General features: G+C 45.0%; 2 protein-coding genes across 6 annotated transcripts in view; one reads left to right on the top strand and one right to left on the bottom strand.

Moving 5' to 3' along the window:
- The window catches only part of FAM118B (family with sequence similarity 118 member B), a 45,691-nt gene extending 31,364 nt beyond the window's left edge, over positions 1-14,327 (bottom strand). For 2 of the 5 annotated variants that reach the window (XM_061166981.1, XM_061166944.1), the window contains exon 1: positions 14,220-14,327. The gene's annotated coding sequence lies outside the window, so the exon portion shown is untranslated. Of the gene's footprint in view, positions 1-2,088; positions 2,135-13,285; positions 13,624-14,219 lie in introns of those variants that run through there. The other 3 variants (XM_061166963.1, XM_061166954.1, XM_061166972.1) reach the window with 3 other exon arrangements.
- An 89-nt stretch (positions 14,328-14,416) lies between these two features.
- Positions 14,417-24,952, top strand: RPUSD4 (RNA pseudouridine synthase D4). Its single transcript, XM_061166995.1, has 7 exons — positions 14,417-14,615; positions 14,984-15,149; positions 16,391-16,592; positions 21,499-21,592; positions 21,671-21,815; positions 23,051-23,148; positions 23,853-24,952. Exons 1-7 carry the CDS (start codon positions 14,427-14,429, stop codon positions 24,090-24,092), a joined length of 1,134 nt encoding a protein of 377 aa, XP_061022978.1. The 5' UTR covers positions 14,417-14,426; the 3' UTR covers positions 24,093-24,952.
- Positions 24,953-27,425: the final 2,473 nt, after the last annotated feature.

Below are 27,425 nucleotides of genomic sequence, written 5' to 3' on the forward strand. Positions count from 1 at the left end.
GAAATGAATTTAAGAAACTTTTGTGTTACTTAGGAATTACCTAATTCAAGTTAAGACATGAGTTGGGGTATTTATAGATTACCACCTGCAGAGCGTTCACAGGATGAAAATTCTTTCCCTAATTTACTCATTTATTTTGGTTTATGAACTTCTTGAATTTGACTGAGAAGCCTGTTCCTAAAAGGCAGAGGAACTCCCTCCCTCCCTCTAGACCTGCAGGTTTCTCCACACAGGCCTGGAGCACCCTGGCCTGGGGCCTTTCTTGGTGCTGACTGTTCTTTTGCTGGATCTGCTCACCCCCACCCCCCATCGGTACAAGTTTCCAATCTTTTGCTCCACTCAGACCTTCTCAATGATGCTACCCTGACCACTGTATTTAAAGCTGCAGCCTCCTCACTCCCTGCACCAGCTGCTCCACAATTTCACAGCATGTACTACCCCCAGCACAATTATTATATTTATTAGTAGTATAATAAAGATACTAATTATGCTTATTAATTGCCATCTGCCTCCTCCCACTGGAATACAAACTCCTCAAACGTAGGGATCTCAGTTTAGTTCACAAGCATCCTCAGATCCCAGACCAGTGCCTGGCACAGGGCAGGTGAGCAAATACTTCCTGAATGAACTAACTGAAATGTAAGATGTTGTTCATGATCACAATTACAAGAAAGAAATTTATTGTGCAACAGACAAAGCATTTCCAATTAAAAGAAACATCCTATTACTGCTTTTAAGGCAGTCAGGACCATAAAAGGCTGACTTCTTTTTAAAATGGAACAAGTGGGAAAAGACAAATTCCTGTGAAAATTGTGTGCACGGTAAATTAACATTCAGACTATATCGCTTTTCAGATACCCTAACAATCAGAACAGGGGCTGAAGGGAATCTGATTCCAGCAGGCAAAAGGATTTCAGACCTCAAGTTTTAAGAACACTCTCCAACACTAACTGAACATTTTTCGATATATATCATCTTATTTTTCTAACTCAAGTTTCTGACATCTAAGATGTAAACTATTTATTTACTTGGCTGTGCCCAGTCTTAGCTGTGGTATTTGACATCTAGTTCCCTGACAAGGGGTTGAACCCAGGTCCCCTGCATTGAGCTTGCAGAATCTTAACCACTGGACCACCAGAGAAGTCCCTAGACTGATTTTTAAATGTGGATTCTTAATGCAATAACTCTTTCTGGTAAACAACTCAAAGACGTCAACATTCAGAGCTAAAAATACCTGTTTCTTTGTGAACTTCCCCGGTGGATGTTGGGAGTCCACCTTGCCGTGCAGGGGGGCAGGCTGGATCCCTGGGTGGGAGCTGAACCCACATGTCGCAACTAAGACCCCACGTGCCGCAACTGAGACCTGACCCAGACACTTAAATAATAAAATTCTAAAATAAATCACTTACTTTTATTTACTATATTAAATCTAAAGTATTTTACAAATAGAGAAGAAAGGCTTTTGCAGCAGCAGAATGGATTTCAAAACACAAACTGGATTAAGTCATGGTTCAAAAATCACTCAATGGCTTCTCTGTATTTAATAATAGGAAACTCCTCATCCTGCCGGAAAGACCTGGCCTGGCGCTGCAGTCTTCTCGACAGCCTCCCTTCCAGCCCCCTGCCTTGCCCACACAGGACACATCACCCACGCTCCCGGCTCACACAGGCTTCCCTTAGAAGGGCAGGTGCTCCTTGTCCTCTATGGGCACCTCTGCCCCCGCCACCCCATCCCTGAAGTCTCCCCTTCCCGCGGAGGCCTCGTTTCTTTGTCAGCGCCTTATTCATCTTTCTTAACACTTGCCCTCACCACAGTTTCTGTCATACAGTACGTGTTTACACGGTGGAGTAAATATTTAAATATTTGCTGAATGAATGAGTGTGTACCCACCAGGAGTTAATTCAAAGTCTAAAAGATCAACTGATACTTTTAATTTTATGAGCTGTAAAAAACAAAACAAAACAAAAAAACCAGGGTGACTAGGTACAGTGCAGTATTGTTTCTTTCACCCCAAATTCACTCTGTGAGGGCTGTGCATCACTCAGCTGTTTCAGGCTATGTTCGCTCCCACATATGAACATGCTCACCTGCTCTGCAGGAGTCTTCTTTACCTTTCAGCTTTCTTTTTCCCAACTACATGAAAAAAACACAAAGATTACACAGAACCTTTGCAAAAAGTCTATAGATTGTTTTATAAAACAAAGTTACATGCACTGAATTCTCAGTCCACTGAGGTTTCCCTCTGGCCTGGACCAAATATATTCTGTATATGCTGGTAGCATTTAAAATGACAAGAACTGTATTAAGTATAAGGTGTTGAATTTTCATGTTAATACCTGTTAAATGCCAGGCACTGCACTAAAACTGATACAATTATTACAACATCCAGTTCACCTCCAACAAACACCATGTAGCATTTACAGTGAGCCAGGCATGGTTTTCTGCACTTTAGGAATGTTCACTCCCCTATGAAGGAGACACCACCATCATCCTTACACATTGTGTATGTCACAGATAACAGAGACATTAAATAGCTTGCTAGTACTCACATGGCAGTTACACAGTAGACAAGGGATGCTGACTGCAGCGTCCACGTTGTGGAGACACAAGTCAGTACTCTCTGACCAAAGATGACTAACATCATGCCCTTAAGGGCCATACCTTTGAGAAGTCTCCACCTTTTAGGGGAAGTGGAGCTGTGAGCGCACACACACACACACACACACACAGTGGCTTGGTCAAAAAGTTCATTCAGGTTTTTCTTGGTACGGGAAAACCCAAATGAACTTTTTGGCCAACCCAATAAAATACATTTGTGCTAAGTTTAGCATGCATGTATGAGGAAATTAACAATTGTGTTTGAGTAACATCAAGAAAAACTTTATGGTAAATAGATATCACTGTGGTAAAATTCAATGACATCATTAGGACTCATCCTCCTTTACCTTTTGGAATTTAACACTGAATTCCACTCTCATCTCCTCTGGATGCCGTGTTTTCCCGGCCTTCCGCCCACTCCTGTAGGGAAAGCTCTTCTTACTCTGCCCATTCCCTGAATGAGGGCCGTCCTTAGGGCACCATCTGAGGCTCTCCAGTCCAACCACTTTACCCATTCCCTCCTCTCCCGACCGCATCTAGTCCAGTGGCTCACCATGCCAACTAAATGCTAATGTCTCCCAAATCTGTGTCTTCAGCCCAGATCTTGCCTGTGTTTCAGACCCATGAGGTACCTACTCAAGAGTTTCATTACACAGCCCTTCAAAACACAAACACACTTTTAGACAGTCCTATTTCAACCTTAAAGATCAAAGCATCATTTGACACCCTGTTCCTTAACCTGTGTTGGAGGTCTCTGAGTGGCAGAAATAAGCTCTGGGTGATAGGATTATTGATGATTATTTCCTCCTCTCTGTCTCAAGCACTAACGCAAGTATTTATTGATTTTGAAAGAACTGTCCTCTACTTTAGCAAAGTTTTTGCGAGTATCTTCCCTGGATCAATTCCAGTAATTCCTTAAGAACAAGAGAAAGACAGACCAGCCAGAACACAGGGAAGTGGCTAAGCTTATGACTGCGTGTGCATGCTCAGTCATGTCCAACCCTGTGAGCCTGTGGACTGTAACCCACCAGGCTCCTCTGTCCATGGGATTTTCCAGGCAATAATACTGGAGTGGATTGCCATGTCCTACTCCATTATGACTGTAAATTAGCCAATATTCTTTTCAGGATTTTTTCTGTTAATAAAAATTAACTGAAAAATATTCTCTTTTATCTGCAAATGAACTGAGAGATAAAAACATTGTTTATACCTGAAACTAGAATCTGAAAGCTCCAGAAAGAGGCTATTATCTGCTACCAGGGCCACTGGAGCTAGAAAGACTAGACTGACTTAGAAGAAATAGCCTGAAGAGCACTGCGTTGCAGAGTAGGTGGAGTCGGTCTTAGAAAGTCGCCAGTGAAAATAATTGAGGAGAAAAGCTGAGAGCAAAACAGGCTCGGAAGACCTAAAAACATACTTTCATCAAGAGCGAAGGAGGTCAATGCAAGACCGAGGAGTCAGAGGGAGCGCCAACAGAGGGCTGGGCGGCCCGGGTGCCAGGGGGACACTGCACAGGAGTGGGGTGGGGGTGGGGAGACCTTTCCTTTCTGAGAAAAGGGCAGGTCGCATGTAGGCACTGGGGAATACGAAAGGGACAGTGAACTAGAAAGAGCAAGTGATCCCACCTGCAGAGAACTGCTGTGGGTATTTTCGTTTGTAAGGAGAAAAGCAGTTTTCAGGAGGAACTTCTGGGGCAAGTTAAAGCATCCTGGTTTCATGTTGACATCAATCCAAAAAACAGTATTCTTAAGAGCCTGCCCCTGCTTCTACAGGATACATTTTCTTATATCCAAGTCCCCTTCGTGGTTTTGTTTTGTTTTCAATTTTTCTTCCTTTGTTTACCTTAATGTCTTATAGAAAATTATGGGCCCTCTTTGTAGCTATTGTATCCAATATGACAAGAATGGATAGTATGAAAAAAGATCAAAGGAAAAGAAAAGATGGGGAGAAAAGTCACAGAAATGATAGAAGAAAATGTCCCAGGATTGCAGGACATGAGTTTTCAGAATAAAAGGATCCACTGTGGACCAAGAATAGCAGAAGAGGAAAGACCCACACCAGGGTACACCATCATGGAACTCCAGACCACCAGGGATGGAGGGGCTGTCCTCAAACTCCCAGTGAGGGAGAAAAGAAAACCGAACCAGCAGAACAAGGGTATGCAGAAAGGGTGTGAACCTCCACGCCTCAAAAGCACTTACAGACCCTGGGAAATATAAGGACACCTTCAACACTCTGAGAGAAAATCACTTCTGGCTTGGGACTCGACTCCACTTCCAAACTATCAAACAAGTTTGTGGGCAAAATAAAGTCCTTCAGATACTTCTTAGGGCCTAAGGACGTAACCAAGAAATGCGAGGTCATGGGAGCCAGCCCAGGAGGAAGAAGACTGCAGGCTCCAACAAAAAAATGGAAGTGAGCACACAGATGATGTTACTGATAAGACTGTGTTTCCTACCTTGGAGCATCTGGAAAAAAGTTAACACAGGCAAGTGAAAAGCCAGGCAAAGGAGAACCTACACATGGATGAGCAGACCAGGAGCACCTGCTCAGCGGTGAAGGACGCCGGGCAGAGGTGCAGGCACCGGGGAGCTTCCTGGGCAGGGGGAGGGAGCGACACCGATTCCTGGGCCCCGACCCAGCCTCCACTGAGCAGAAATTCCAAGAGGAGGGACCTGGTGTAGCTTTAAAGTAACTCACGGGACTCTTATCAAGCATGTTGGGGAAACGCTGACCAGTACACTGGGATCAGTAAACTCAGAATTGATTTGCTTTTCTAAGTCAGTGAATAGTGCAGCCCTCCTTTTAACAGCTAATGAAAGTTATTTTCATTAAACCAAAAATATCATTAGGGCAAATGCAGCATGTTTCAAATGTCAAAGATACACACACACACACCCCCAGTCGACATCTTTTTATATAGTCAATGAACCTGTGACAAAGAAGATAAGAATACACAATGGGGAAAAGATATCTTTGTCAATAAATGGTGTTGAGAAAACGGGACAGCAACTAGCAAATGACTGAAACCGAACCACTTTCTTACACTGCAGACAAAAATAAACTCAAAATGGATTAAAGACTTAAATGTAAGATCTGAAACCAAAAGCTTCTAGAAGAAAACACAGGCAGATCTTTGACCTTGATCTTAGCAATTTTTTTTGGATCTGTCTCCTCAGGCAAGGGAAACAAAAGCAAAATAAACAAATGGGACTACATCAATCTTAAAAAAGTCTTTGCTCAGTGAAAGAAATGATCAACAAAACAAAAAGGCAGCCCCCTGAGTGGGAGAAGATACTGTATTTGCTTCAATCAGAATTAAAGTATAGTTCCTTAAAAAAAGATACTGTATTTGTAAACACATCAGATAAGGGTTAATACCCAAAATATACAAGAATTCCCACAACATCAAAAAAACAAACAACCTAACTAAAAAATGAGCAGAGGACCTGAACAGACATTCTTCCAAGATGTACAGATGGCCAACAGGCACATGAAAAGATTCTCAACATCAATATCAGAGAAATGCAAATCAAAACCACAATGGGATACCATCTTGTACCTCTCAGAATGGCTGTATCAAAAAGACAAGAAATGACAAATTTTGTTGAGAACATGGAGAAAAGGGAACCTTCATGCACTGCTGATAGGATTGTAAACTACAGAAAACTGTATGGAAGTTCCTCGAAAACCTAAAAATAGAACTGCCAAATAATCCAGAGATTTCACTTCTGGGTATTCACCCAAAGAAAACAAAAACATGAATTCAAAAAGATAACACGCACACAAATGTTCACTGCAGCGTTCTTTACAATAGCCAAAATATGGAAGCAACCTAAGAGTTCATTGATAGGTGAATGGAATATTACTCAGACCAAACAAAAATGAAATCATGCCACCTATGACAACATCTAGAGGGCATATTATGCTAAGTGAAATAAATCAGAGAAAGACAAATACCATATGATTTCACTGATACATGCAATTAAAAAAAAACAAAAACAAAAATGAATCAAGCACAGGGATGTAATTACTATACAGCATAAGGAATATGGTCAATAACAGTCCAGTAACTTTGTATGGGGACAGATGGGTACTAGACTTATTATGGTGATTTCATAAAACATGCAAATATCAAATCACCATGTAGCACACCTGAAACTAACATAATGCTTGCATATATTGCAATTTAAAAAGCCATTTTTGACTCACCATGAAATTTTCAAATGACAACAGCAAACAGGTTTATCCAACTTAAGTAATCATCTGTTGCAAAGACATTCCTGAATTTCTCCAGTGATCCTCATATCCTTTGGCTTTTCTCAACAGCATTGAATAGTCCCTTAATTTTCCATCATCCATGTACTGGAAACAGTTTCCAGGTTCACCCTTCCAGTGTACATTCCTTCTGCCATAAGACACTTGGTCATCTTTATACAAATGCCACAAAACACACAGCTCTTAAGATGCTGAAAATGCTCCAATGTAACATTCCTGTTTTACAATCATAAAATGCTAATACTCTGAGTACCCACTACACACTAGGAACCAGACATATTTATCTTCTTGCTCATCGCAACAATTTTACTAAGTTAGTATTATTAATTCCATTACACATATGAAGAAACTGAGGTTGAGATTAAATGCTTGTAAATAATAAAGTACAAGATGCAAACCCCAGTCTGTTTTAGAAGCTCATGTTGTTTCTAAAATATCACGCCTGCCTTATTTCCTGCAAGTTCTGGAATTTCAGTGATCATCTAGCTGTTCACTCTGTCCTCTTTTCTAATGAGAAATTTAGGGTCCAAAACTTCGAAGTGATTCCCCTAAATGGCAGAATTGGACCAAATTCCTCGGCTCTTGACTCCCATTCTATTTTTATTCCACAAATCTATGCACCTGGTGCAATATTAGGTGCTGGACAGAGCTGGCTTTTTTTTTTTTTTTTTCCCCTTATTAACTCTGTGCAGGGCTCTGTGCTTTACCCTGCACTGACGCACTCAATCCTCACGGCAGTCTTAGGGAATATATTAATTCCATTTGACAGGAATAAGAAACTAAAGTGAGAGAGGTTAAGTAACGTGCACAAGGTTACACAGCTAGCAAGCAGCAGAGCTGGTCTGAAACCCAGTCTGTCTGACTGCGAAGTGCAAGCTCTTAGCATCCGCAAGGTTGACAGTCCACATTATCTCTTCTGAATGCCCATATGGTTTTAGTCTTCTAATTAAAAGTGTACACACGATGCATGGACCCTTCTTGAATTCAGATGATTCAAACAAATGAACTGTCAGAAAGTGAAACCAACAGGAAAATCTGTGCACTGGCTCGTTGCTCAGCAATACCCAGGAACATATTCTTTAAGGTGTGATGACAGGACTGTGGTTATGTTGAAAACTAGTCCTTATCATTCACGGATACATACCCAAGTGTTTACACATGAAATGATTATTTCTGGGATCTGATTCAAAACCATCTGGGAGTTAAGGGTGGGATGGAGAACAAGACTGGCCTGGTGTTGGTTGGCTCCAGAAGCTAGTAATGGGTACATGAGGTTTATCAGTTTTTTTCTATCATGCAAATACTTGAAAATTTCCACAATTAAGAAAGAATGCATGATTTTTTTTATTTTTTATTTTTCCAGTGGGTTTTGTCATACATTGATATGAATCAGCCATGGATTTACATGTATTCCCCATCCCGATCCCCCCTCCCACCTCCCTCTCCACCCGATTCCTCTGGGTCTTCCCAGTGCACCAGGCCGGAGCACTTGTCTCATGCATCCCACCTGGGCTGGTGATCTGTTTCACCATAGATAGCATACATGCTGTTCTTTTGAAATATCCCACCCTCATATTCTCCCACAGAGTTCAAAAGTCTGTTCTGTATTTCTGTGTCTCTTTTTCTGTTTTGCATGTAGGGTTATCGTTATCACCTTTCTAAATTCCATATATATGTGTTAGTATGCTGTAATGTTCTTTATCTTTCTGGCTTACTTCACTCTGTATAATGGGCTCCAGCTTCATCCATCTCATTAGGACTGGTTCAAATGAATTCTTTTTAATGGCTGAGTAATATTCCATGGTGTATATGTACCACAGCTTCCTTATCCATGCGTCTGCTGATGGGCATCTAGGTTGCTTCCATGTCCTGGCTATTATAAACAGTGCTGCGATGAACATTGGGGTGCACGTGTCTCTTTCAGATTTGGTTTCCTCAGTGTGTATGCCCAGGAGTGGCATTGCTGGGTCATATGGCAGTTCTATTTCCAGTTTTTTAAGAAATCTCCACACTGTTTTCCACAGCGGCTGTACTAGTTTGCATTCCCACCAACAGTGTAAGAGGGTTCCCTTTTCTCCACACCCTCTCCAGCATTTATTGCTTGTAGACTTTTGGATAGCAGCCATCCTGACTGGCGTGTAATGGTACCTCATTGTGGTTTTGATTTGCATTTCTCTAATAATGAGTGATGTTGAGCATCTTTTCATGTGTTTGTTAGCCATCTGTATGTCTTCTTTGGAGAAATGTCTGTTTAGTTCTTTGGCCCATTTTTTGATTGGGTCATTTATTTTTCTGGAATTGAGCTTCAGGAGTTGCTTGTATATTTTTGAGATTAATCCTTTGTCTGTTTCTTCATTTGCTATTATTTTCTCCCAATCTGAGGGCTGTCTTTTCACCTTACTTATAGTTTCCTTTGTAGTGCAAAAGCTTTTAAGTTTCATTAGGTCCCATTTGTTTAGTTTTGCTTTTATTTCCAATATTCTGGGAGGTGGGTCATAGAGGATCTTGCTGTGATTTATGTCGGAGAGCGTTTTGCCTATGTTCTCCTCTAGGAGTTTTATGGTTTCTGGTCTTACATTTAGATCTTTAATCCATTTTGAGTTTATTTTTGTGTATGGTGTTAGAAAGTGTTCTAGTTTCATTCTTTTACAAGTGGTTGACCAGTTTTCCCAGCACCACTTGTTATGATTTTTTTTTAAAGGCAAGAAAAACCATGATATTAACAGTATTTGGAAAACAGAAGTATGAATGATTTTCCCTCCTCTACTTTTTTATTTTCAATTTTCTATAAAACTTTTATAATGGAAAACATAAAATAAGCTACTTAAAGAAATTCCCTATTTTCTCAAAAGAGCCAGAGCAAGTCCACCCATAATCTAATGAGGTTAAAGTATCATGACAAAAGCATTTCCCACCTCTAAATCAGTTAACTACCCGTTCATACACTTTAAAATGGGCCACTTTCTGAGGACAACTATGGTCTATTTTTTTTTTAATATTTATTATTTATTTGGCTGTGCTAAGTCTTATTTGAAGCATATGGGATCTTTGATCTTCATGGCAACAAGCAGGATCTTTAGCTGAAGCATGTGGGATCTAGTTCCCCAACCAAGGCCAGAACCCCAGCCCCCTGCATTAGGAGCACAGAGTCTTAGCCACTGGACCACCAGGGAAGTCCCCAAATATGGCCTTTAAATGGGCCAAGAGCACAAAGGCACATGAACGCAGAACATATTACAGACAGATTTAAAAAAATAACGATGGTCATCAGACTAATGGCGGTGATCACTTGGTAGCGTGTACACATGTTGAATTATGATGCTGTACAACTGAAACTTACATAATAATAATAGTAAAGAGAATGCAAACCCCCAAAACAGATATGGTCAGGTAAAAATGGTGATGATTCGAGGGATAATATATAACATGCTTTGGTTTAAAAACAGAACAAAACTAACTAGTGACACCATTACTCGAGAGTTAGGCAGAGTTTGGGACAAAGACCTTGAGCGTGTGAGGCTGCCCTTCGCACGGACCTTAGCACAGGGAGCTCCTCCTCGCCTGTGTATGGCCGGCTGGGGACAGGACAGCCACAGCTCCCAGGACAGCTGTCTTCTTCCGCAGTGACACAACAGTAATTTCCACATGTCACTGCTGCTGCTGCTAAGTCGCTTCAGTCGCATCCGACTCTGTGCGACCCCACAGACGGCAGCCCACCAGGCTCCCCTGTCCCTGGGATTCTCCAGGCAAGAACACTGGAGTGGGTTGCCATTTCCTTCTCCAACGCACGAAAGAGAAAAGTAAAAGTGAGGTCGCTCAGTCGTGTCCGACTCTTTGCGACCCCACGGACTGCAGCCCACCAGGCTCCTCCGTCCATGGGATTTTCCAGGCAAGAGTATTGGAGTGGGGAGCCAATATGAAAATAAAGTTTGGGAAGTACTGGCTTAAGCTCGAACTGTCCTGATCCTTGCTCAAAACCAGATGAACGTGTAACAAGGGGCAACGGTACATTGTAATCTCTTTTTGAAATGTTGGCACAGATAAAAGAACTAACACACCGTGTTATAGGTCAATACCATTGTTTCCGTTCTTTTTTTCCTATCTGCACTCCCGCCCACACCCAACCCGTGAAATCTGAAAGTATATTCCAACAGCATTCAATGAAGCAAACCTCCAAACATAAATGCTAGCTCAGGAGCGTAAGGTTACACTGTGGGAACAGGAGCAAAACCCCGAATCCCTGTGCCAATGCTAAACGTATTCAAGGTAAGTCTGACATAAATTCCACTTGATAAGAAAGACATACTTAAGTGTCAGTGGATGGAAAGTCTTCACAGAGTAGGAGCTTAGAGCTGGCAAGGATCTTCTTTTACTATTATTTAAATTTTTTATCGCACCTCACGGCAAGTGAGATCTCAGTTCCCTGACCAGGGATCAAACCTGGAGCCCTGCCTTGGAAGTGTGGAGTCTTAACCACTGGACCACCAGGGAACTCCGAAAAAAACAATAAATTGAAGCTCAAATTACTCACTTATGTTCACAAGCAGCTGAACTGGGGCCAGTCCCCAGCTGCCAACAACTGCACTTCCCAGGACACCTCCAGAGACCTCTTCCTAATTGCCTCTTTGAATCTCTCTAAAACCATAAAACAATCTCCAAGTACTTCCTGCTTTGCAGGGAAACTGAATCGCTGGTTAATCTGCAACTAGCAAACCACTGCTCAAGGAACCAGAAGTTAACCTCACGCCACTAATTAACCTTAAATTTGTGATATTTAAACACAATCTCCTTTATTAGTCAGTTCCTGTTTATATTTATGAATTAAAAAGGAGGCTTTGTCATTCTTGCATAGGATAGAAAATATTTTTAAAAGCAAACTATCATGGTCTTTATTATATAGTTATGGGGGGGCATATATGATATGTATACCAAGATCTATGTATAGAAGCCATATTTGTACTCTGTAAGAATGAAGACATCACTAATAAAATTTCCCTCCTTGTACCGAGAAAACAGTCCAGACAAAAGAGGCCCCAACCGAAAAGAGAATGTGAGATTGGTGGAGAAGCAGAAAAATGAGCTACCAAGACAGGATCAACTGAATGAGAAAGAGGAAAAAGACAATATGTATCTCTGCATAAATTCTTGTGTCCTGAGAGCAACTTTATTTCAATAACCAGCAAGTGCCTAGGCTCATAGGATAAACATTAAGGAAACAGAAACTTCTGTATCCATATTGGCTAAAGCTTTACTGTGATATCAAGCAAACAAAACTCTTCAAATTTCTCTCACAAAGGTTCAACAAGAAAAATCTAAAAGTTCCTTCTCCAGAAAAAAAAAAGGTGGGGGGTGACCAGTGTTTTTATTCCTAGGCACCATAGTGTATGGCTTGGGTTAACATGAAACCCAAGAACACAAGGTCTGAGTCACTGGCAATAACATCTGAGTTGATTCTTCATTTTGTTTCCTGCCACAAAGAAAATTCTGCAGGAACAGGAGTCACGTTTTGAACACTATTAAGGACAGGTTAAGGCAGAAATAGGTTCCCCGGCCTCCACGCGAAACCATAGAAGTCCTTCACCTAAAACAGGCTTGTAATTAACATAACGACACAAACTTAAGTCCTGATGTCCAAATTTTAGAGTCCCTGGAAAGGAGGCTTCAAGCACCTCCGTAACATGTGATGTGGGACTGTTTATTGAAATTAGAAACTGAGGCTGGGGCATTATCAGTAAAAGGTGGTAATTCTCAACTTCTATACATCTGTGTCTTTCCCGTGAATCTGTGGGGGAAAAACAGTAGGAGAGACAGAGGCTGTTTCCCCAGTCTCCCTTGAAATTCTTCATATTTATAACCATCATCTCTCATAACAGAAACACGCACAGGCTTTCTTTTCCCCTCTTTACAAATACATCTACTCCTTCCTCCACTCTTTAGATTAAAAATGGACAGAAATTAGATGATTCAAAATGTTCAAACACACCTAATACAAACCTACGATGCACCTCACCCAGTCCAGGGATATTTGTGAGTTTACTCTGCACTGCACCACATGGGGGGGATTTAAAAAAAATAATAAATGAATGAATGAACCCTTCAACAGCAGCTGCCAACTGATACATCTTGACCTGCACAACTCAAAATCAATTTAAACTCAAAGGACAGGACGGTGTAGGGAAGAAGACCACTTACTACTGCCCACCTAGACTGCAGCATCCTAGCTGATCTCCCTGCTCTCAGAGCTCCCTCCTTTTCAATGAGTCCTGCGTTCAACTGCCAGATTCGTTTCTACCTTTCAAGGAGTTTCCCTCCTGCTCCAGAAAATTCACAGACTCCTTAGATCACAGACTGACATCTAGATTAAACTCTTCTTCAGGTGAAAGTCTTCTGCAGGCTAGCTCCACTTACCTGTTCAACTCTGTTTTATGCAATCCGTTTTAGAGGGGTAGGATACAAGCCTAATTCCACGAACTCGTCTGGCAGCCTCCATGCTCGGCAGTAACTGGTTCCTCTATCGTCAGCGCAGACTCATTCGCTTTCTGACAACCCTTTAGGGCTAGGGCATCATCCTTAACAAACGGCAGGTGTGTCCCAAGCTACTTTTATAACCATCCCAACCAGACGCTCCTCTTCCCTGCCACCCCTTACTGAAGTCAGAAAGTCTCGACTTCGCGAAGTCGCAGGCAGTTTGGGCATGGGGGTCCCAACGCTGCACCGTGTAAGAGAAGGAGAGGGTCGGGAGAGACTGCAAACGGCGGAGGGGGAAATGGAGGAAGGAGAAAAGGGAAGGGAAGGTTCCTGCTCTGTACTTTGTCTTCTCTTTGGAAGCCGTGTGTGTGTGTGGCGGGGGGGAGGGGAGTTGAAGGAGGAGACTCCAAGAAATGAATTCTTGAAAAAGGCAGAAGAAACTCAAGGTGCTCGCTAGGAAGGAAATATAGGCCCCTGGGTAACCGAAGGGGCTCCCCGTCACCCCTGGGAGAGAAGGACTAGTTATAACGTGAAACAAAGAGGCTGGGAGTCAGGAGGTGAGGGGTGGAGAGGTTTCACTGATCCCGCATCTCCGAAGGTCGAGCCATAAGGAAAGAAGGGACGCGACGCGTCCCTCGGAGCAAGAGAGACGGGGTGGGCGCCTCAAGACGGCTCTGGGGGCGAGCGTTCATGGGGCATCTCTCTACCGGGCGCGGGGGCGGGGAGGTGGTTTTGAGTGGGGTCGTCTCTCAAAGGGAAAAACGGTTTCTCGAGACAGGGATCTCCGAGAACGGAAGCCCTGGGTCCGCAGCAACGTTAAAGCTTTGAGGCACCGGCATTCCGCAGCCCCGACCCGGCTTTCGCACACACTCACCGCGTCTCCTCCAAACGCCACCGCTCCAGCTGCAGCTACCGGCCGGCGCAGCCGCACTCAGCACGCACCCGCCCCCACGTGACGCGCCCAGGGCCCCGCCCCTCCCCGCCCACGTGACTTGCAGGCCCGCCCCACCCGTCCTCCCGCTGGCCCTTTCGTTGCTCTCCTCTGGGCGTGGCCTTGTCTCGTCCCTCCCTTTTCGGCAAGATGGCGGCGTCCGGCTGTAGCGCGCCTGGTCTCTGGGTCCGGGGCTCCGGCCAGTGTCTCGGGAGTCTCTTCACCCTCTTCTCGAAGCCACTTTGTTCCGCTGCTGCTGCTGCCTCTCGGCCCCTGGATGCTCAGAGATTAGCAGAGAGACTCCGGGCCCAGAAACAGCAACAAAATACGAAGGAGCCGGTGAGTCCAGAAGGACCACAACTCCCAAGAGGCAGTGCGCTCACTGGGGTGAGGGAGGGAGGGAGGCGGGTCCTCTGACACCTGTCAGGTAAATGTCGGGGGCTTGTGGTGGGAGAACTAGGAGAAAGCGAAGGGGACAGCTCAGCAGGGTGCGGGATCTTCCTGTGGGCTGGGTCTTTGGCTCCTGCCGACCCCAGTCTTAAGCCCTACTTGGATACTAGTGAGACAGACACGCTCCCCTGCTCTCAAATTACTCGAGGAAGGCGCGCGTCTAGTGCAGAGATACAGGCTTTCCCTTCCCAAATTCTCACCCAGATTTAGTGAAAGACCTCCTCACCGGGCATTTCCTGTCTCTCCTCTCCCCGTAGGCGCCCACAAACCCCGTTCAGCGGAGAGTGCGAGAACTAGTGCGGTTCACAGAGCAGCTACAGCGCGTCCACCCCAACGTGCTGGCAAAGGCGTTGAGCCGGGGAATTGTCCATCAGGACAAGGACCTTGTGGTCATCAATAAGCCCTACGGTCTCCCTGTGCATGGTGAGGAGCACGTGGCGGGGAGGGGGGGGGCGCTGCTGCTCTCTGTTAGAAGGAGGGGCAACTCTGGCATTACCCCTGGGGCTTTCTGAAGCTTTGCTTTCAAAGTAATTAGACTTTTGTAAGGGTACTGACCTATGTAAGGCACCAGAGACGACACAGAAATAAAGAAGACGGTCCCCATCTTCCAGGCATCTGGCAGCCAGCAGTGAATTTGCTGTGTGCCAACCTCCACCAGGGGTTGCTATAGAGGACCAAGGCTGTGTAGTTCCTGTCTTCAAATTATTTTCCATCAAAATTGGGAAGAAGGACATAACCTGTGTTGGTGTATACCTAGCAAAACCCCAGGGCACCTCGACCTTAATGGACACCCTGATTTTTTTTTAAATAAATGTTAAAATGTAGTTGTCAGAGATAGCTGGAGTGAGTCAGGAAAGATTGATAGGGAAAATGCATTTGTGGAAGAGGTTTTGCTGGAGGAAAAGGCATGTTTTAGCTAGAAGTACAAATGCTTTAGGGGGAGATATGGAGATGGTTGTACATGAAAACAAGGAATTAAGTTAGACATTGCCTAGTGCTTTGTGTATATTTTTGTCTTTTGATCCTTCCATTAGTTTCTTGCCTTTTCATTCCCCAAGAAATAATTATTATCCCGATATTTACATTTTGTAGATGAGAAAACTAAAAGTTGAAAAGGGCAAGTAATCTATCTAAGATCAATGGCTAGTTAGGAGGCTTCATAAAGTGGGATCCAGGAATGCGTCACCCCAAAGCCCATCCTTTCATCTCCTCAGTAATGCCTCAGGAGGGCCTTATGGTCTCGCACTTCTCACTAGGGTTTACTTGGCAGATTCTCAAGCCTGTGTTTGTATAGTGAAATATCAGACCTCCTCATTTTGGTTGCTAATTTTAGTTTGAGTACATAAGTACCTTTAAAAAATTGTATATGTCTGAGGAGAAAGCCACATACCCTGGGATCGTGTTTCTTAAATTTTATTATGCATATGAGTCACTTGGGCATTTTGTTAAATGCAGAGTTTGATTCATTATCTGGGTTGGGGGACCTGAGATTCCTATCTGGCAGATTCCCTGGGTGTACTGACATGTTGCTAGTCCCTGAACCACACTTCAGTTTTGCTGCCCTCAAGAGCATCTGCTGTTAATCCAGTATGTGCTTTTCCCACATAGAGGTCTTTGGTGGGATCTTTCCATGGCCACTCAGATGCTGGGTCTTTCCTTCTCAGGTGGCCCTGGGGTCCAGCTCTGCATCAGTGATGTACTGCCCATCCTGGCAAAGATACTCCACGGCCACAAGGCAAAACCGCTGCACCTGTGCCATCGGCTGGACAAGGAAACCACAGGTGTGATGGTGTTGGCTTGGGAAAAAGAAGTGGCCCATCAAGTCCAAGAGCTGTTTAGAACCCGTCAGGTGACCAAGAAGTACTGGTATGAAACTTGTTGATAGCGGTTGAGGTGGTGTAGGCCCTCTTTCATTTATTTAGCTATTCTTATGTCAGGAATCCCTGCTGACAGAAGGCACTGTCTTAGGATCAGTTCAGTTCAGTCGCTCACTCGTGTCCGACTGTTTGCGACCCCATGAACTACAGCACGCCAGGCCTCCCTGTCCATCACCAACTCCTGGAGTCCACCCAAACCCATGTCCATTGAGTCGGTAATGCCATCCAACCATTTCATCCTCTGTCGTCCCCTTCTCCTCCCGCCCTCAATCTTTCCCAGCATCAGGGTCTTTTCAAATGAGTCAGCTCTTCGCATCAGGTGGCCAAAGTACTGGAGTTTCAGCTTCAGCATCAGTCCTTCCAATGAACACCCTGGACTGATCTCCTTTAGGATGGACTGGTTGGATCTCCTTGCAGTCCAAGGGACTCTCAAGAGTCTTCTCCAACACCACAGTTCAAAAGCATCAATTCTTCGGTGCTCAGTTTTCTTTATAGTCCAACTCTCACATCCGTACATGACCACTGGAAAAACCGTAGCCTTGACTAGATGGACCTTTGTTGTCAAAGTGATGTCTCTGCTTTTTAATATACTGTCTAGGTTGGTCATAACTTTCCACCCAAGGAGTAAGTGTCTTAATCTCGTGGCTGCAGTCACCATCTGCAGTGATTTTGGAATCCAGAAAAATAAAGTCAGCCACTGTTTTCACTGTTTCCCCATCTATTTGCCATGAAGTGATGGGACCGGATGCCATGATATTAGTTTTCTAAATGTTGAGCTTTAAGCCAACTTTTTCACTCTCTTTCACTTTCATCAAGAGGCTTTTTAGTTCCTCTTTACTGTCTGCCATAAGGTTGGTGTCATCTGCATATCTGAAGTTATTGATATTTCTCCTGGCAGTTTTGATTCCAGCTTGTGTTTCCTCCAGCCCAGCGTTTCTCATGATGTACTCTGCATATAAGTTAAATAAGCAGGGTGACAGTATACAGCCTTGACGTACTCCTTTTCCTATTTGGAACCAGTCTGTTGTTCCATGTCCAGTTCTAACTGTTGCTTCCTGACCTGCATACAGGTTTCTCAAGAGGCAGGTCAGGTGGTCTGGTATTCCTATCTCTTTCAGAATTTTCCACAGTTTATTGTGATCCACACAGTCAAAGGCTTTGGCATAGTCAATAAAGCAGAAATAGATGTTTTTCTGGAACTCTCTTGCTTTTTCGATGATCCAGCGGATGTTGGCAATTTGATCTCTGGTTCCTCTGCCTTTTCTAAAACCAGCTTGAACATCTGGAAGTTCACGGTTCATGTATTGCTGAAGCCTGGCTTGGTGAATTTTGAGCATTACTTTAGTAGCATGTGAGATGAGTGCAATTGTGTGGTAGTTTGAGCATTCTTTGGCATTACCTTTCTTTGGGATTGGTATTAGGATCTCTAGACATATAAAAATTATCGGAAATAGATTTAGTGCTTAGACTGTTAAGAGTGGTTCCTAATTATGGCTGTACATAAAAATTATTAAAAATTAATTATGCAAGTAATATGGTTTGATTCTTGTGGTAAAATGTCAGACAACAAGGATAAAGCAAAAAAAAAAGTCCTGGAGAATTCACTCATTCTATTATTCTCATTCCTTCCCTTGGGGTAGTTTGGTTTTTATTCCTGTGGAGCTTACTCATCCTATTTACGTACATGTCTGATGCAGGTTCCATCCCTGAGTTGGGAAGATCCACTGGAGGAGGGCGTAACAACCCACTCCAGTATTCTTGCCTAGGAAATCCCGTGGACAGAGGAGCCTGGCAGGCTACAGTCCTCAGGGTCCCAAAGAGCAGGACACGATGGAGTGACTGAGCGCACAGATATGTACACTGTGTGTGTGTTACATTGTACAGTACACTGTACTTTTCCGACTTAACTCTTCGTCTGTAGGCTCTTTCCATGTTGGTGCTTGTAGATTTACCTCAGTTTTTATTTATTTGGTTGTGCTGGGTCTTAGTTGCAGTATGCGGGATCTTTGTTCTTCACTGTGGCATGTGGAATCTTCAGTTGCAGCATACGAACTCTGAATTGTGGCATGTGGGATCTAGTGCCCTAACCAGGGATCGAACCCAGGCCCCTGTCATTGGACCACCAGGGAAGTCCCAATCTTAGTTTTTTTAATATATATAATTTATTTATTGTTTTAATTGAAGGATAATTGCTTTACAGAATTTTGTTGTTTTCTGTCAAACCTCAACATGAGTCAGCCACAGGTGTACGTATATCCCCTCCCTTTTGAACCTCCCTCCCACCTCCCTCCCACCTCCCTCCCGTCCCACCCCTCTGGGTTGATACCGAGCCCCTGTTTGAGTTTCCTGAGCCACACGGCAAATTCCCGTTGGCTGTCTATTTTACATATGGTAATGTCAGTTTCCATGCTACTCTTTCCATCTCACCCTCTCCTCCCCTCTCCTCATATCCATAAGTCTGTTCTCTATGTCTGTTTCTCCATTGCTGTCCTGCAAATAAATGCTTCCGTGCCATCTTCTTAGATTCCGTATATATGCGTTAGTGTGTGATATTTATCTTTCCCTTTCTGACTTACTTCACTCTGTATAATAGGCTCTAGGTTCATCCACCTCATTAGAACTGACTCAAATGCATTCCTTTTTATAGCCGAGTAACACTCCATTGTGTATATGTACCACAGCTTCTTTATCCATTCATCTGTCGATGGACCTCTAGGTTGCTTCCATGTTCTAGCTGTTGTAAACAGTGCTGCAGTGAACAGTGGGATACATGTGTCTTTTTCAATTTTGCCATCCTTAGTTTTTTAATAGAAGAAAGGCACATGAGCAAAAACGAAACCACTCCTATCCCCCATCTACTCAATTTCCTGCTCCTGAAGCAGTTACTGTTGCTAGTGTCTTGTGTAAACTTGTAGAGTTATGTGGGCTATGTATGAGCAGGTGATTGTATGGCAGCATATTTTGCATTGCTTTGCAGCCTCTTTTTTTCACTTGGACGGCATATCTTGGAGGCCTTTTGTGCTGTACCGTTAGAGCTGTCTCCTTTTCAGTGGCTCTATTGTATGTATTTGTTGTGTGGATATATCATAGCTTCCTTACTGATGTTTAGGTAGCTTTCCATTTTTCAAAGCCTCTTGTAAAGAATATGTGAGTATATCCTTAGGACACATGCCCAGAAATGGAATTGCTGGGTTGAAGGGTGCACACTTTTTAAAATTTGAATAGTTACTACCCAAGTTGCTCTCCAAAATGATGATGTCAGTTTTTATTCCCATTAGCAGTGATGAATATCCGCTTCCCATTATGCCTGACCAATTCATTTTTAAAAGGTTTGCCACTCTGATGGGTAAAAAATACATATATTTTATTTTCTGTTTCCCTATTAACTAGTGATGTGGGCTGGTTTTGTGTGTAAACAAAACAAAATCGGGGGTTTGAGTTTTCCTTTCTGTGAACAGACTTTTTCTTTTGCCTGTGTTTCTTTTTGATTGGTGAGCATTCTTTTCATATTTTGGATGTCAGTCCTTTTTGTATTATAGATTTTGAAGTTGCTTTGCTATCTTGGGAACCTTAAAAAAAATCTATATGCTTGAGATCCACCTACAGAGGTTCTGATTCATAAGTCTGGTGGGTGTGAGGTTTAGGTATCTGTATCTTTAAAAAGCTCCACAAATGACTCTGATGAGGAATCAAGTTTTAAGAATCACCTCAATGAGAGATGACAGGTAGTGGAACGAGTTTAGCATGGTAGCTAAATGCTCAGAAAGATCTGGATTCAGCTCTCACCTGTGTTATTTACCAGTGTGAGACTTTAGGTAAATTATTGAACCTCTCTTCTTTGAGAGCAGGAATTTTTTTTTTTTTTTCCCTTTTTTTGGCTGGGGCATGCGGTGTACACAGTGTGGCATAGGGAATTTTCCCAACCAGGGTTTGAACCCACGCCCCCTGCAGTGGAAGCACGGAGTCTTAACCACTGGGTGTCCAGGAAAGTCTGACCAATAGGGATTTTTGTCTTATTCATCCGTATAAAACCAGTGCCTGCCTAAATCAGTGCCTGTTTATGTTCAGTGAATATTTATTGGCTGTATGTTTTTGAGCAGGAGCGTTAGGTCATTAGGAAGGGTCATCTAGTCGGTATAAATCAGTGTAAGTATGATAAAATGCATCAGATAGCAGTCTAAACTGCTACCAACCTGCAGCTGGGTGTCCAGAGTGTGAGATGTTATATCTGAGAGGGATTTGACTCCTGAGCCAGCGATTCTGTGTTAGGCTGATTGACCTGGAGGAGGTTTAAATGTAAGGACAAATCAGTCTTCTACCTATCTGCGGTGTGATGGACCTCCAACAAGAGAGGTTGGGAGTGAGTTACTGAGCTGTGTTTGGGGTTCGTGTGACTTTTGGAGCACATTTCCTACCTGTTTTATCTACCTGGCAAATAGAGCAGTAGCAGTCCTATGAATTTTTCATTCAGTTCATTTTATTTATTTATTTGTTTCCTATGCAACTTGAACTTATCATCTTTTATCCCTTAAAAAAGAAAAGATACAAAACTGTGTTACCCTCCTTTAAAATGAAACTGCCCATACTCACTTTTAAAGGCTGGATCAAAGACCATGTTATTACTATAATTTTTGTTTGTTTTTTTCCCTGTTTTTACCCCGCAGTGTTCTACAATCAGCATATTTACTTTCGTAGCAAAAAAGATAGGTTTGTAAGACTAGTGATAGCTATCAGGCTAAGCACTGTATACCAAGAGATTATCTGGGACCCTCTGACCCTCAGCACTCACAGTAGCAGTGCAGAAAGGCCAGCATGAAAACCTCTAAGCAGCCAAATAACCAGGGAGCGCTTCCCTCACCTTTGCGGCTCAGGCCAGGGTTTGTGTGTCCCCCCAGGGCCGTCACCGTGCGCGTCCCGGTGCCTGAAGCGGGAGTCGTGGACATCCCCATCGTGGAGAAGGAGGCGCAGGGCCAGCAGCATCACCACAAGGTGGGCGGGCGAGCCCCTCTGGAGGGACGGGTTTTCTGCTCGTCCTCTGAAGTCACATCTCGATTTCTTTGGCTGCAGATGACGCTGTCCCCGAGCTACCGCATGGACGACGGGAAGATGGTGCGGGTGCGGAGCAGCCGGAACGCGCAGCTGGCCCTGACTCAGTACCGGGTGCTGAGCAGCAGCCTGCCTGCCGCCCTCTTGGAGCTCCAGCCTGTTACCGGTGAGGGCGCCGCTGTTCTGCAGCGGGTGGCAGAGCCCCAGGGCCCCTCAGGGCTTCACCCAGGGCCTCGTGCTGGGCCCCGCCCTTCCTCCGAGCCCCCAGTATCATGGGGGCGCTGAGGTTATACCAGTGTGTGCTTCCAGTGCTGATCCACGGCTGGGAGCTCCCATGGGGATGATTGTGAAAAACAGTGGCATAAGGATATGAACAGTTTGCTTACGTTTATTTAAACATTTGCAAACGGGTTCCTCAAAAAGATGTCTGTCCACCGCTGTTCATAGCGGCGCCATACACAATAGCCAAAAGGTGAACACAACCCACATGTCCATCAGCAGACAATTGGAAAGACACAGTGGTCCTTCATGTAGTGAAATATTACCCAGCCACAGAAAGGAAGGAGATTCTGACATGTGCTTCAGCTGGATCAAACCTTACAGACATTATGCTAAATTAAATAAGCCCAGCACAAAAGGGCACACACTGTATGATTCCACTTAGGTGAGATACCTAGAGTCGTCAGGTTCACAGAGACAGATAGCAGAGTGGTGGTTACAGGGGCTGGAGGGAGGAGGGGATGGGGAGTTATGGTCTACGGGGACAGGGTTTCAGTTTGGGGCAGAAGGGTTCTGGAGATGGACAGTGGTGATGGTTGCACAACCATGTGAATGTCCTTAATGCCCCTGAACTGAACGCTTAAAAAGGATTAAAATGGTAAACCTTGGGACTGCCCTGGTGGTCCGGCGGTGAGGACTTCGAGCTTCCAGTGCAGGAGCACGGATTCCATGCCTGATTGGGGGACTTAGGTCCTGCATGCCGTGCTGTGCCGCCTTTTAAGAAAGAGAGAATTCCTAATGAACTACTTTCAAATTCTGTTTTTAAAAAAGTTCAAATGTTACGTATATTTTGCCATAATATAAAAATAAATGTGCCAAGCAGTACTATTTAATGTTATACGGTAAAGTTATTTTTTAAAAAAGCATGGTGGCGATAGACCTCAAGTTGATTGTAGTGGTTATGTGTGGTGGAAAGGGAACTGTGACGGGGAGGGGTACTTAGAGGCTTAACGGTATTCTTTCCTAATAGCTTATCATTTGTTATATTATCCTTTACACTTCATTATAGTTGGGATTTTGCCAGTTTTACTGTGCTTTGATGTAATATGATTAGAAGCAGATGCCGCCAGTGGTATCGTTTCTATAGCTACTCATAAGTCTCCTCCCTCTCTCTTTTTAAAGGAATAAAACATCAGCTTCGCGTTCATCTGTCTTTTGGGTTGGATTGCCCAATCCTTGGTGATCACAAGTACTCAGACTGGAACAGGCTGGCCCCCCAGGTAATATCTTTTTGACCCATGATGCAACAGAATAAGGGAGAAAACTTATGCTTTCCCCTTGTTAAATCCCTAAAGTCAGTTGCAGCAAAGGCGTGTTGATTGTTTTCAGACACAGCACCCTGCCAGCTGGGCTTCCCGGGTGGCTCAGCAGGAAAGAATCCAGCTGCAATGCAGGAGACGTGGGGCTCGCGGGTTCAATCCCTGGTTCGGAAAGATCCCCTGGAGGAGGGCATGGCAACCCACTCCAGTATTCTTCCCTGGAGAATCCCATGGACAGAGAAGCCTGGCGGGCTACAGTCTATGAGGTCACAAAGAGTTTGACACAACTAAGCAACTAAACAACAATAATCCTCCTGCTAGCTCTTTTAAGTTAGGGAGAAATTCAGAAGCAGACAGGAGACTTTCTGAAGGCTCGAAGCAGCCTTTCATGCTATTGCTAAAGAGCCTTGGTGGAAACTTGTTTTTCACTCTTACAGCTCATTCTCTTGGAAAGCCAGAGAACTGGCCAAAGAGAGCTTTCCCAGTGTGGTGGGTTTTCTGTCACGTGGGTTCTGAACCCTTCCTAGAGACCCTGAAGCAGGCTGTCCCTCACTGTATCATCTAGGGGATAAGTGATGGGGCCCTGGAAGTAGACATCTTCTGCCCCTGACTGCTGGTCAGAGAGGCCGCCAGCCCGGCTCTCACGAGCTCTTTCCTTTGTGCAGAAGCTGTCCGCCGGGATCCTGAAGAAGCTGGGGCTGCAGCAGTCCAAGGCCCGTCACCTCCCCCTGCACCTGCACGCCTGCCAGCTGACCCTGCCGGCCCTGCAGCCCCGGACGGAAGAGCTCACCTTGCTCTGCAAGCCTCCTCGCTACTTCGTCAACTCCCTGCGCCGTCTGGGCTTAAAGATGCCGAGTCGGGACCACGGTGCGGACGAGGAAGCCACACAGCCAGGAGCCCAGTGAAGACGGTCGGGCAGTCTGTCCTGAACTCTTCACTTTGCCGACTTCTCACCGAGGCCGGACTCCAGAAGAGCCAGGTGTGAAGAGTTGGAGAAACCGCTGCTTCTGGGCTTTTACTGCAGGCTAGTATCTGTTTCCCACCACTCTGGCCACACTCTGGGAAAGCCAGCGGGCAGCTCCCTGCCTCCGAGTCGACAGGAGCCCAGGACCAGGAGAGCTGAAGCCAAGGATCGCTGATCAGGCATGGTGTTTACCCAGCAATGGACGCCTGATCTATCAGGACGGTTCCTGTGGTTGGAGAGAACGTGATGGTCATCTAGCTCAGAGAGGGATTCAGGAGCAGATTTTGTCCTCCTCATGGAGTCACAGGATCGCTCAGCAAAGCCTTTCTGCTTGATTTGTTCAGTCCCAGATTTTTTTAAATATTATTATTGGAGTTTGACTGCTCTGCAACGCTGTGTTCGTTTCTGCTGCACCAAGTGAATGAGCTCTACGTATATATGTATCCCCTCCCTCTTGAGCCTCCCACCCTCCCATCCCGCCCCTTAGGTCACCGCAGCACCAGTGAGCTCCCCGCGCTCTACAGCTGCCTCCCATGAGCTGTCTAGGTTTTCCAGATGGTGGTGACATGTGTCAGTGCTACTGCCCAGCTCGTCCCACCCTCTCCGTCCCACCCCATTTCTACATGTCTGCTCTCTACATCTTCGTCTCCATTCCTGCCCGGCAAATAGGTTCAACTGTGCCATCTTTCTAGATTCCATCTATATGCATTAACACGATATTTGTTTTTCCCTTTCTGATTTCATTCTGTATGACGGTCTCTAGGTCCATCCACATCATTACAAATGACCCAGTTTCTTTCATTTTTATGTGTGATATTCCATTGTATATATGTACACATCGTTATCCATTCATCTGTTGATGGATCAGTCATAGATTCTGTAGACAGTGGTCATAGACAACACGGGTTCTCGCCTGGCTCAGTCCAGGAGCCTCGCTGGGCAAGTGATGGTGGCGCCTGAGAGGGGTGTTCAGTGAGCCAGGAAAGCAGGCGTAAGGGAGGGGCCGGTAACAAAAGCAGGTGGAGCAGGCAGGGTGTTGGGCGTGGTGGGAGCTGTGATGGGAGCACCCGCGTACCTGAAGAGGGCGGCCGTCAGCCCCAGCTGAGTGTCACCCCGGGGGGACAGATTTCATAACTTTTTCCCGAGAGTGAGGAAACCCAGTCGTTCGTGTGAAATCTGCCAGCATCTCGCTAGCTACATCAGGATTTAGTTAGCTTGGGTAGGCTAGCAGATCACATTTGCAGGTTGGGTTTCATCTGCAGGCTGTCTGTTTGCAGTCTATGTTTAAAGACTGGTGTAGACGTTTGGGAAAGGGCCATCTTGAGAGTTCTGCATCAGTGGTTGAAGTTTTAGCTTCACGTAGCATCTATCCTTTCTAGACTAGGGGATGGCTTTGGTTAGTCTGTAAACACTGTAGTTGGTGGTGTAAGGGAGCTGCCATTTCTCAAATCTTCGTTGTTTGAGAAGCAAGCCTGTCCTTGGGTCTCAGGAGGCTGAGCCAAGCACTACTTGGGGGGAAATGATTTTAACCGCCCCTTGTAGTGGTCCGGCTCGCTCCTGTCTGATTTTTTGCAACAGTACAATCTTGCAAACAAATACACCTCATGCTACCTTGGCTGAGCTGAGAAAACTCGGAATGACGGCAGAGCTGGGGAGAGACCCCATTAGGTGCTCTCTCTATGTTGAAAAAACCTTTCTAAACCCACTTTCCTGTTTCCACAATACCTGTTACCCTGCACCATGGACTTAACTTCAGAAGCACAGATGAGGTCACTGTGTGTGCGCTCCACAGCAAGAGAAGCCACCGTAATGAGAAGCCCTCACGTCACAACCAGAGAGGGGCCCTCACTCGCAGCCACTAGAGAAAACCCTTGCACAGCAACCAAAACACAGTACATCTAAAAATAAGTTAATTAAAAGTTGTTTTAAAAGATAGTGTTTTTTAAAAAATATTCAAGGTGCCAGGTTTTGGGGTAGCATGTCCCCAACCCATCACCAGATAGCTATAAAGTCAGGGGCTCCCATTATCTTCTCAGGGTTGATAATCCACTAGAACAACTCTCAAAACTCAGCTCTACTTGCTATTGCAGTTTTTATTACGGCAATAAAAGAGGAGGCTCATGGGGTGGAGGTCTTCGAGGGTCTCAGACATGAAGCTACCCTGGCCCCTCCTGAGGACTCAGGAACACCACCCTCCAGGAGCACAGATGTATATTGCCAACCACAAAGGTCACATAAGCTTCAATGCCTGGAGTCTTTATTGGGGCTTCATCATATCAGCAGGATTGATTAGATCACTGGTTATTGAACTTAGTCCAATCACATGGTTGGTCTATTGACATACCATTGACAGGCCTGCACCCTGACACTCCCCAGGGGTTATACAAACTGTCAGGACCCATCCTAAGTAACAAAGACACTCCTATCATTCCAAAGATTTAAAGGCTTCCTCCCAGGAGGCAGGGACAAAAGCCAGGTAAATTCCTTACTACACAACATCTTTGCCCCTTGCACTCCTGTTCCTGGAATCATCTCCATGTCCTAGATAGGGACCCCTTCACCTTTCGGTCTCCTTGATGGCTCTCTGTGTATACGCCTCCATCAGCTTGGGCCTTAAGGTTCTCTTGGACCAGTGGCCTTGAAATACTTCTGTTCACTTCCTTTGTCGCACCCCACTTGGCACACACTTACCTGCTGTGATCCACGGCAGTGAGAATGGGGTTTTAATCACGTCTGATCACCCGGGAGGGTGAAACTGCTTTCCTGGGGATGTTCTCTGCTGTGTTCCCAGTCACACTAAACTGTGCTCAGTCCTGTCCAACTCTTTGCTACCCCAATGACTGTAGCCCACTAGGCTCCTCTGTCCATGGAATTTCCCTGGCAAGACTACTGGAGTGAGTTGCCATTTCCTCCTCCAGGGGGTCTTCACCCAGAGGTGGAACCTGAGTCTCTAGCCTGTCTTGCCTTGCAGGCGGATTCTTTATGGGAAGCCTTGGGGGCACAGTAAACAGGCTCCAAATACTGCTGGGAAGAAGAAGGGATAGAGCTGACTGGGAGTTGATTCGGATGGGGTAGGGGGAGGATCTAGGGTGACTCCCGGGGAGCCTATCTGAGTAGCAGGGTAGATGAGGTGGGTTGACAGTAAACAGAAGAGGAAGAGGTTTGGGGGGCCCCTCCCAAGCCTGTGTCAGTGCTGTCATAAATCCATGTATCCAGAGGGGCATTGGGGAGGGCGATTACCCCGTGTGCCCTGAGCCCCGAAAAGTGCTCGTCA

The sequence above is a fragment of the Dama dama genome, chromosome 2 (assembly GCF_033118175.1).
Source record: "Dama dama isolate Ldn47 chromosome 2, ASM3311817v1, whole genome shotgun sequence".
Classification (NCBI taxonomy): domain Eukaryota; kingdom Metazoa; phylum Chordata; class Mammalia; order Artiodactyla; family Cervidae; genus Dama; species Dama dama.

Excerpts from the sequence above, each read along its gene's own strand:
- RPUSD4 (XM_061166995.1), top strand. The coding sequence starts at position 14,427 with ATGGCGGCGTCCGGCTGTAGCGCGCCTGGTCTCTGGGTCCGGGGCTCC. Across the intron at positions 14,616-14,983 it reads AACAAAATACGAAGGAGCCG|GCGCCCACAAACCCCGTTCA; the intron begins GTGAGTCCAGAA and ends CTCTCCCCGTAG. Across the intron at positions 21,816-23,050 it reads GGAGCTCCAGCCTGTTACCG|GAATAAAACATCAGCTTCGC; the intron begins GTGAGGGCGCCG and ends CTCTTTTTAAAG.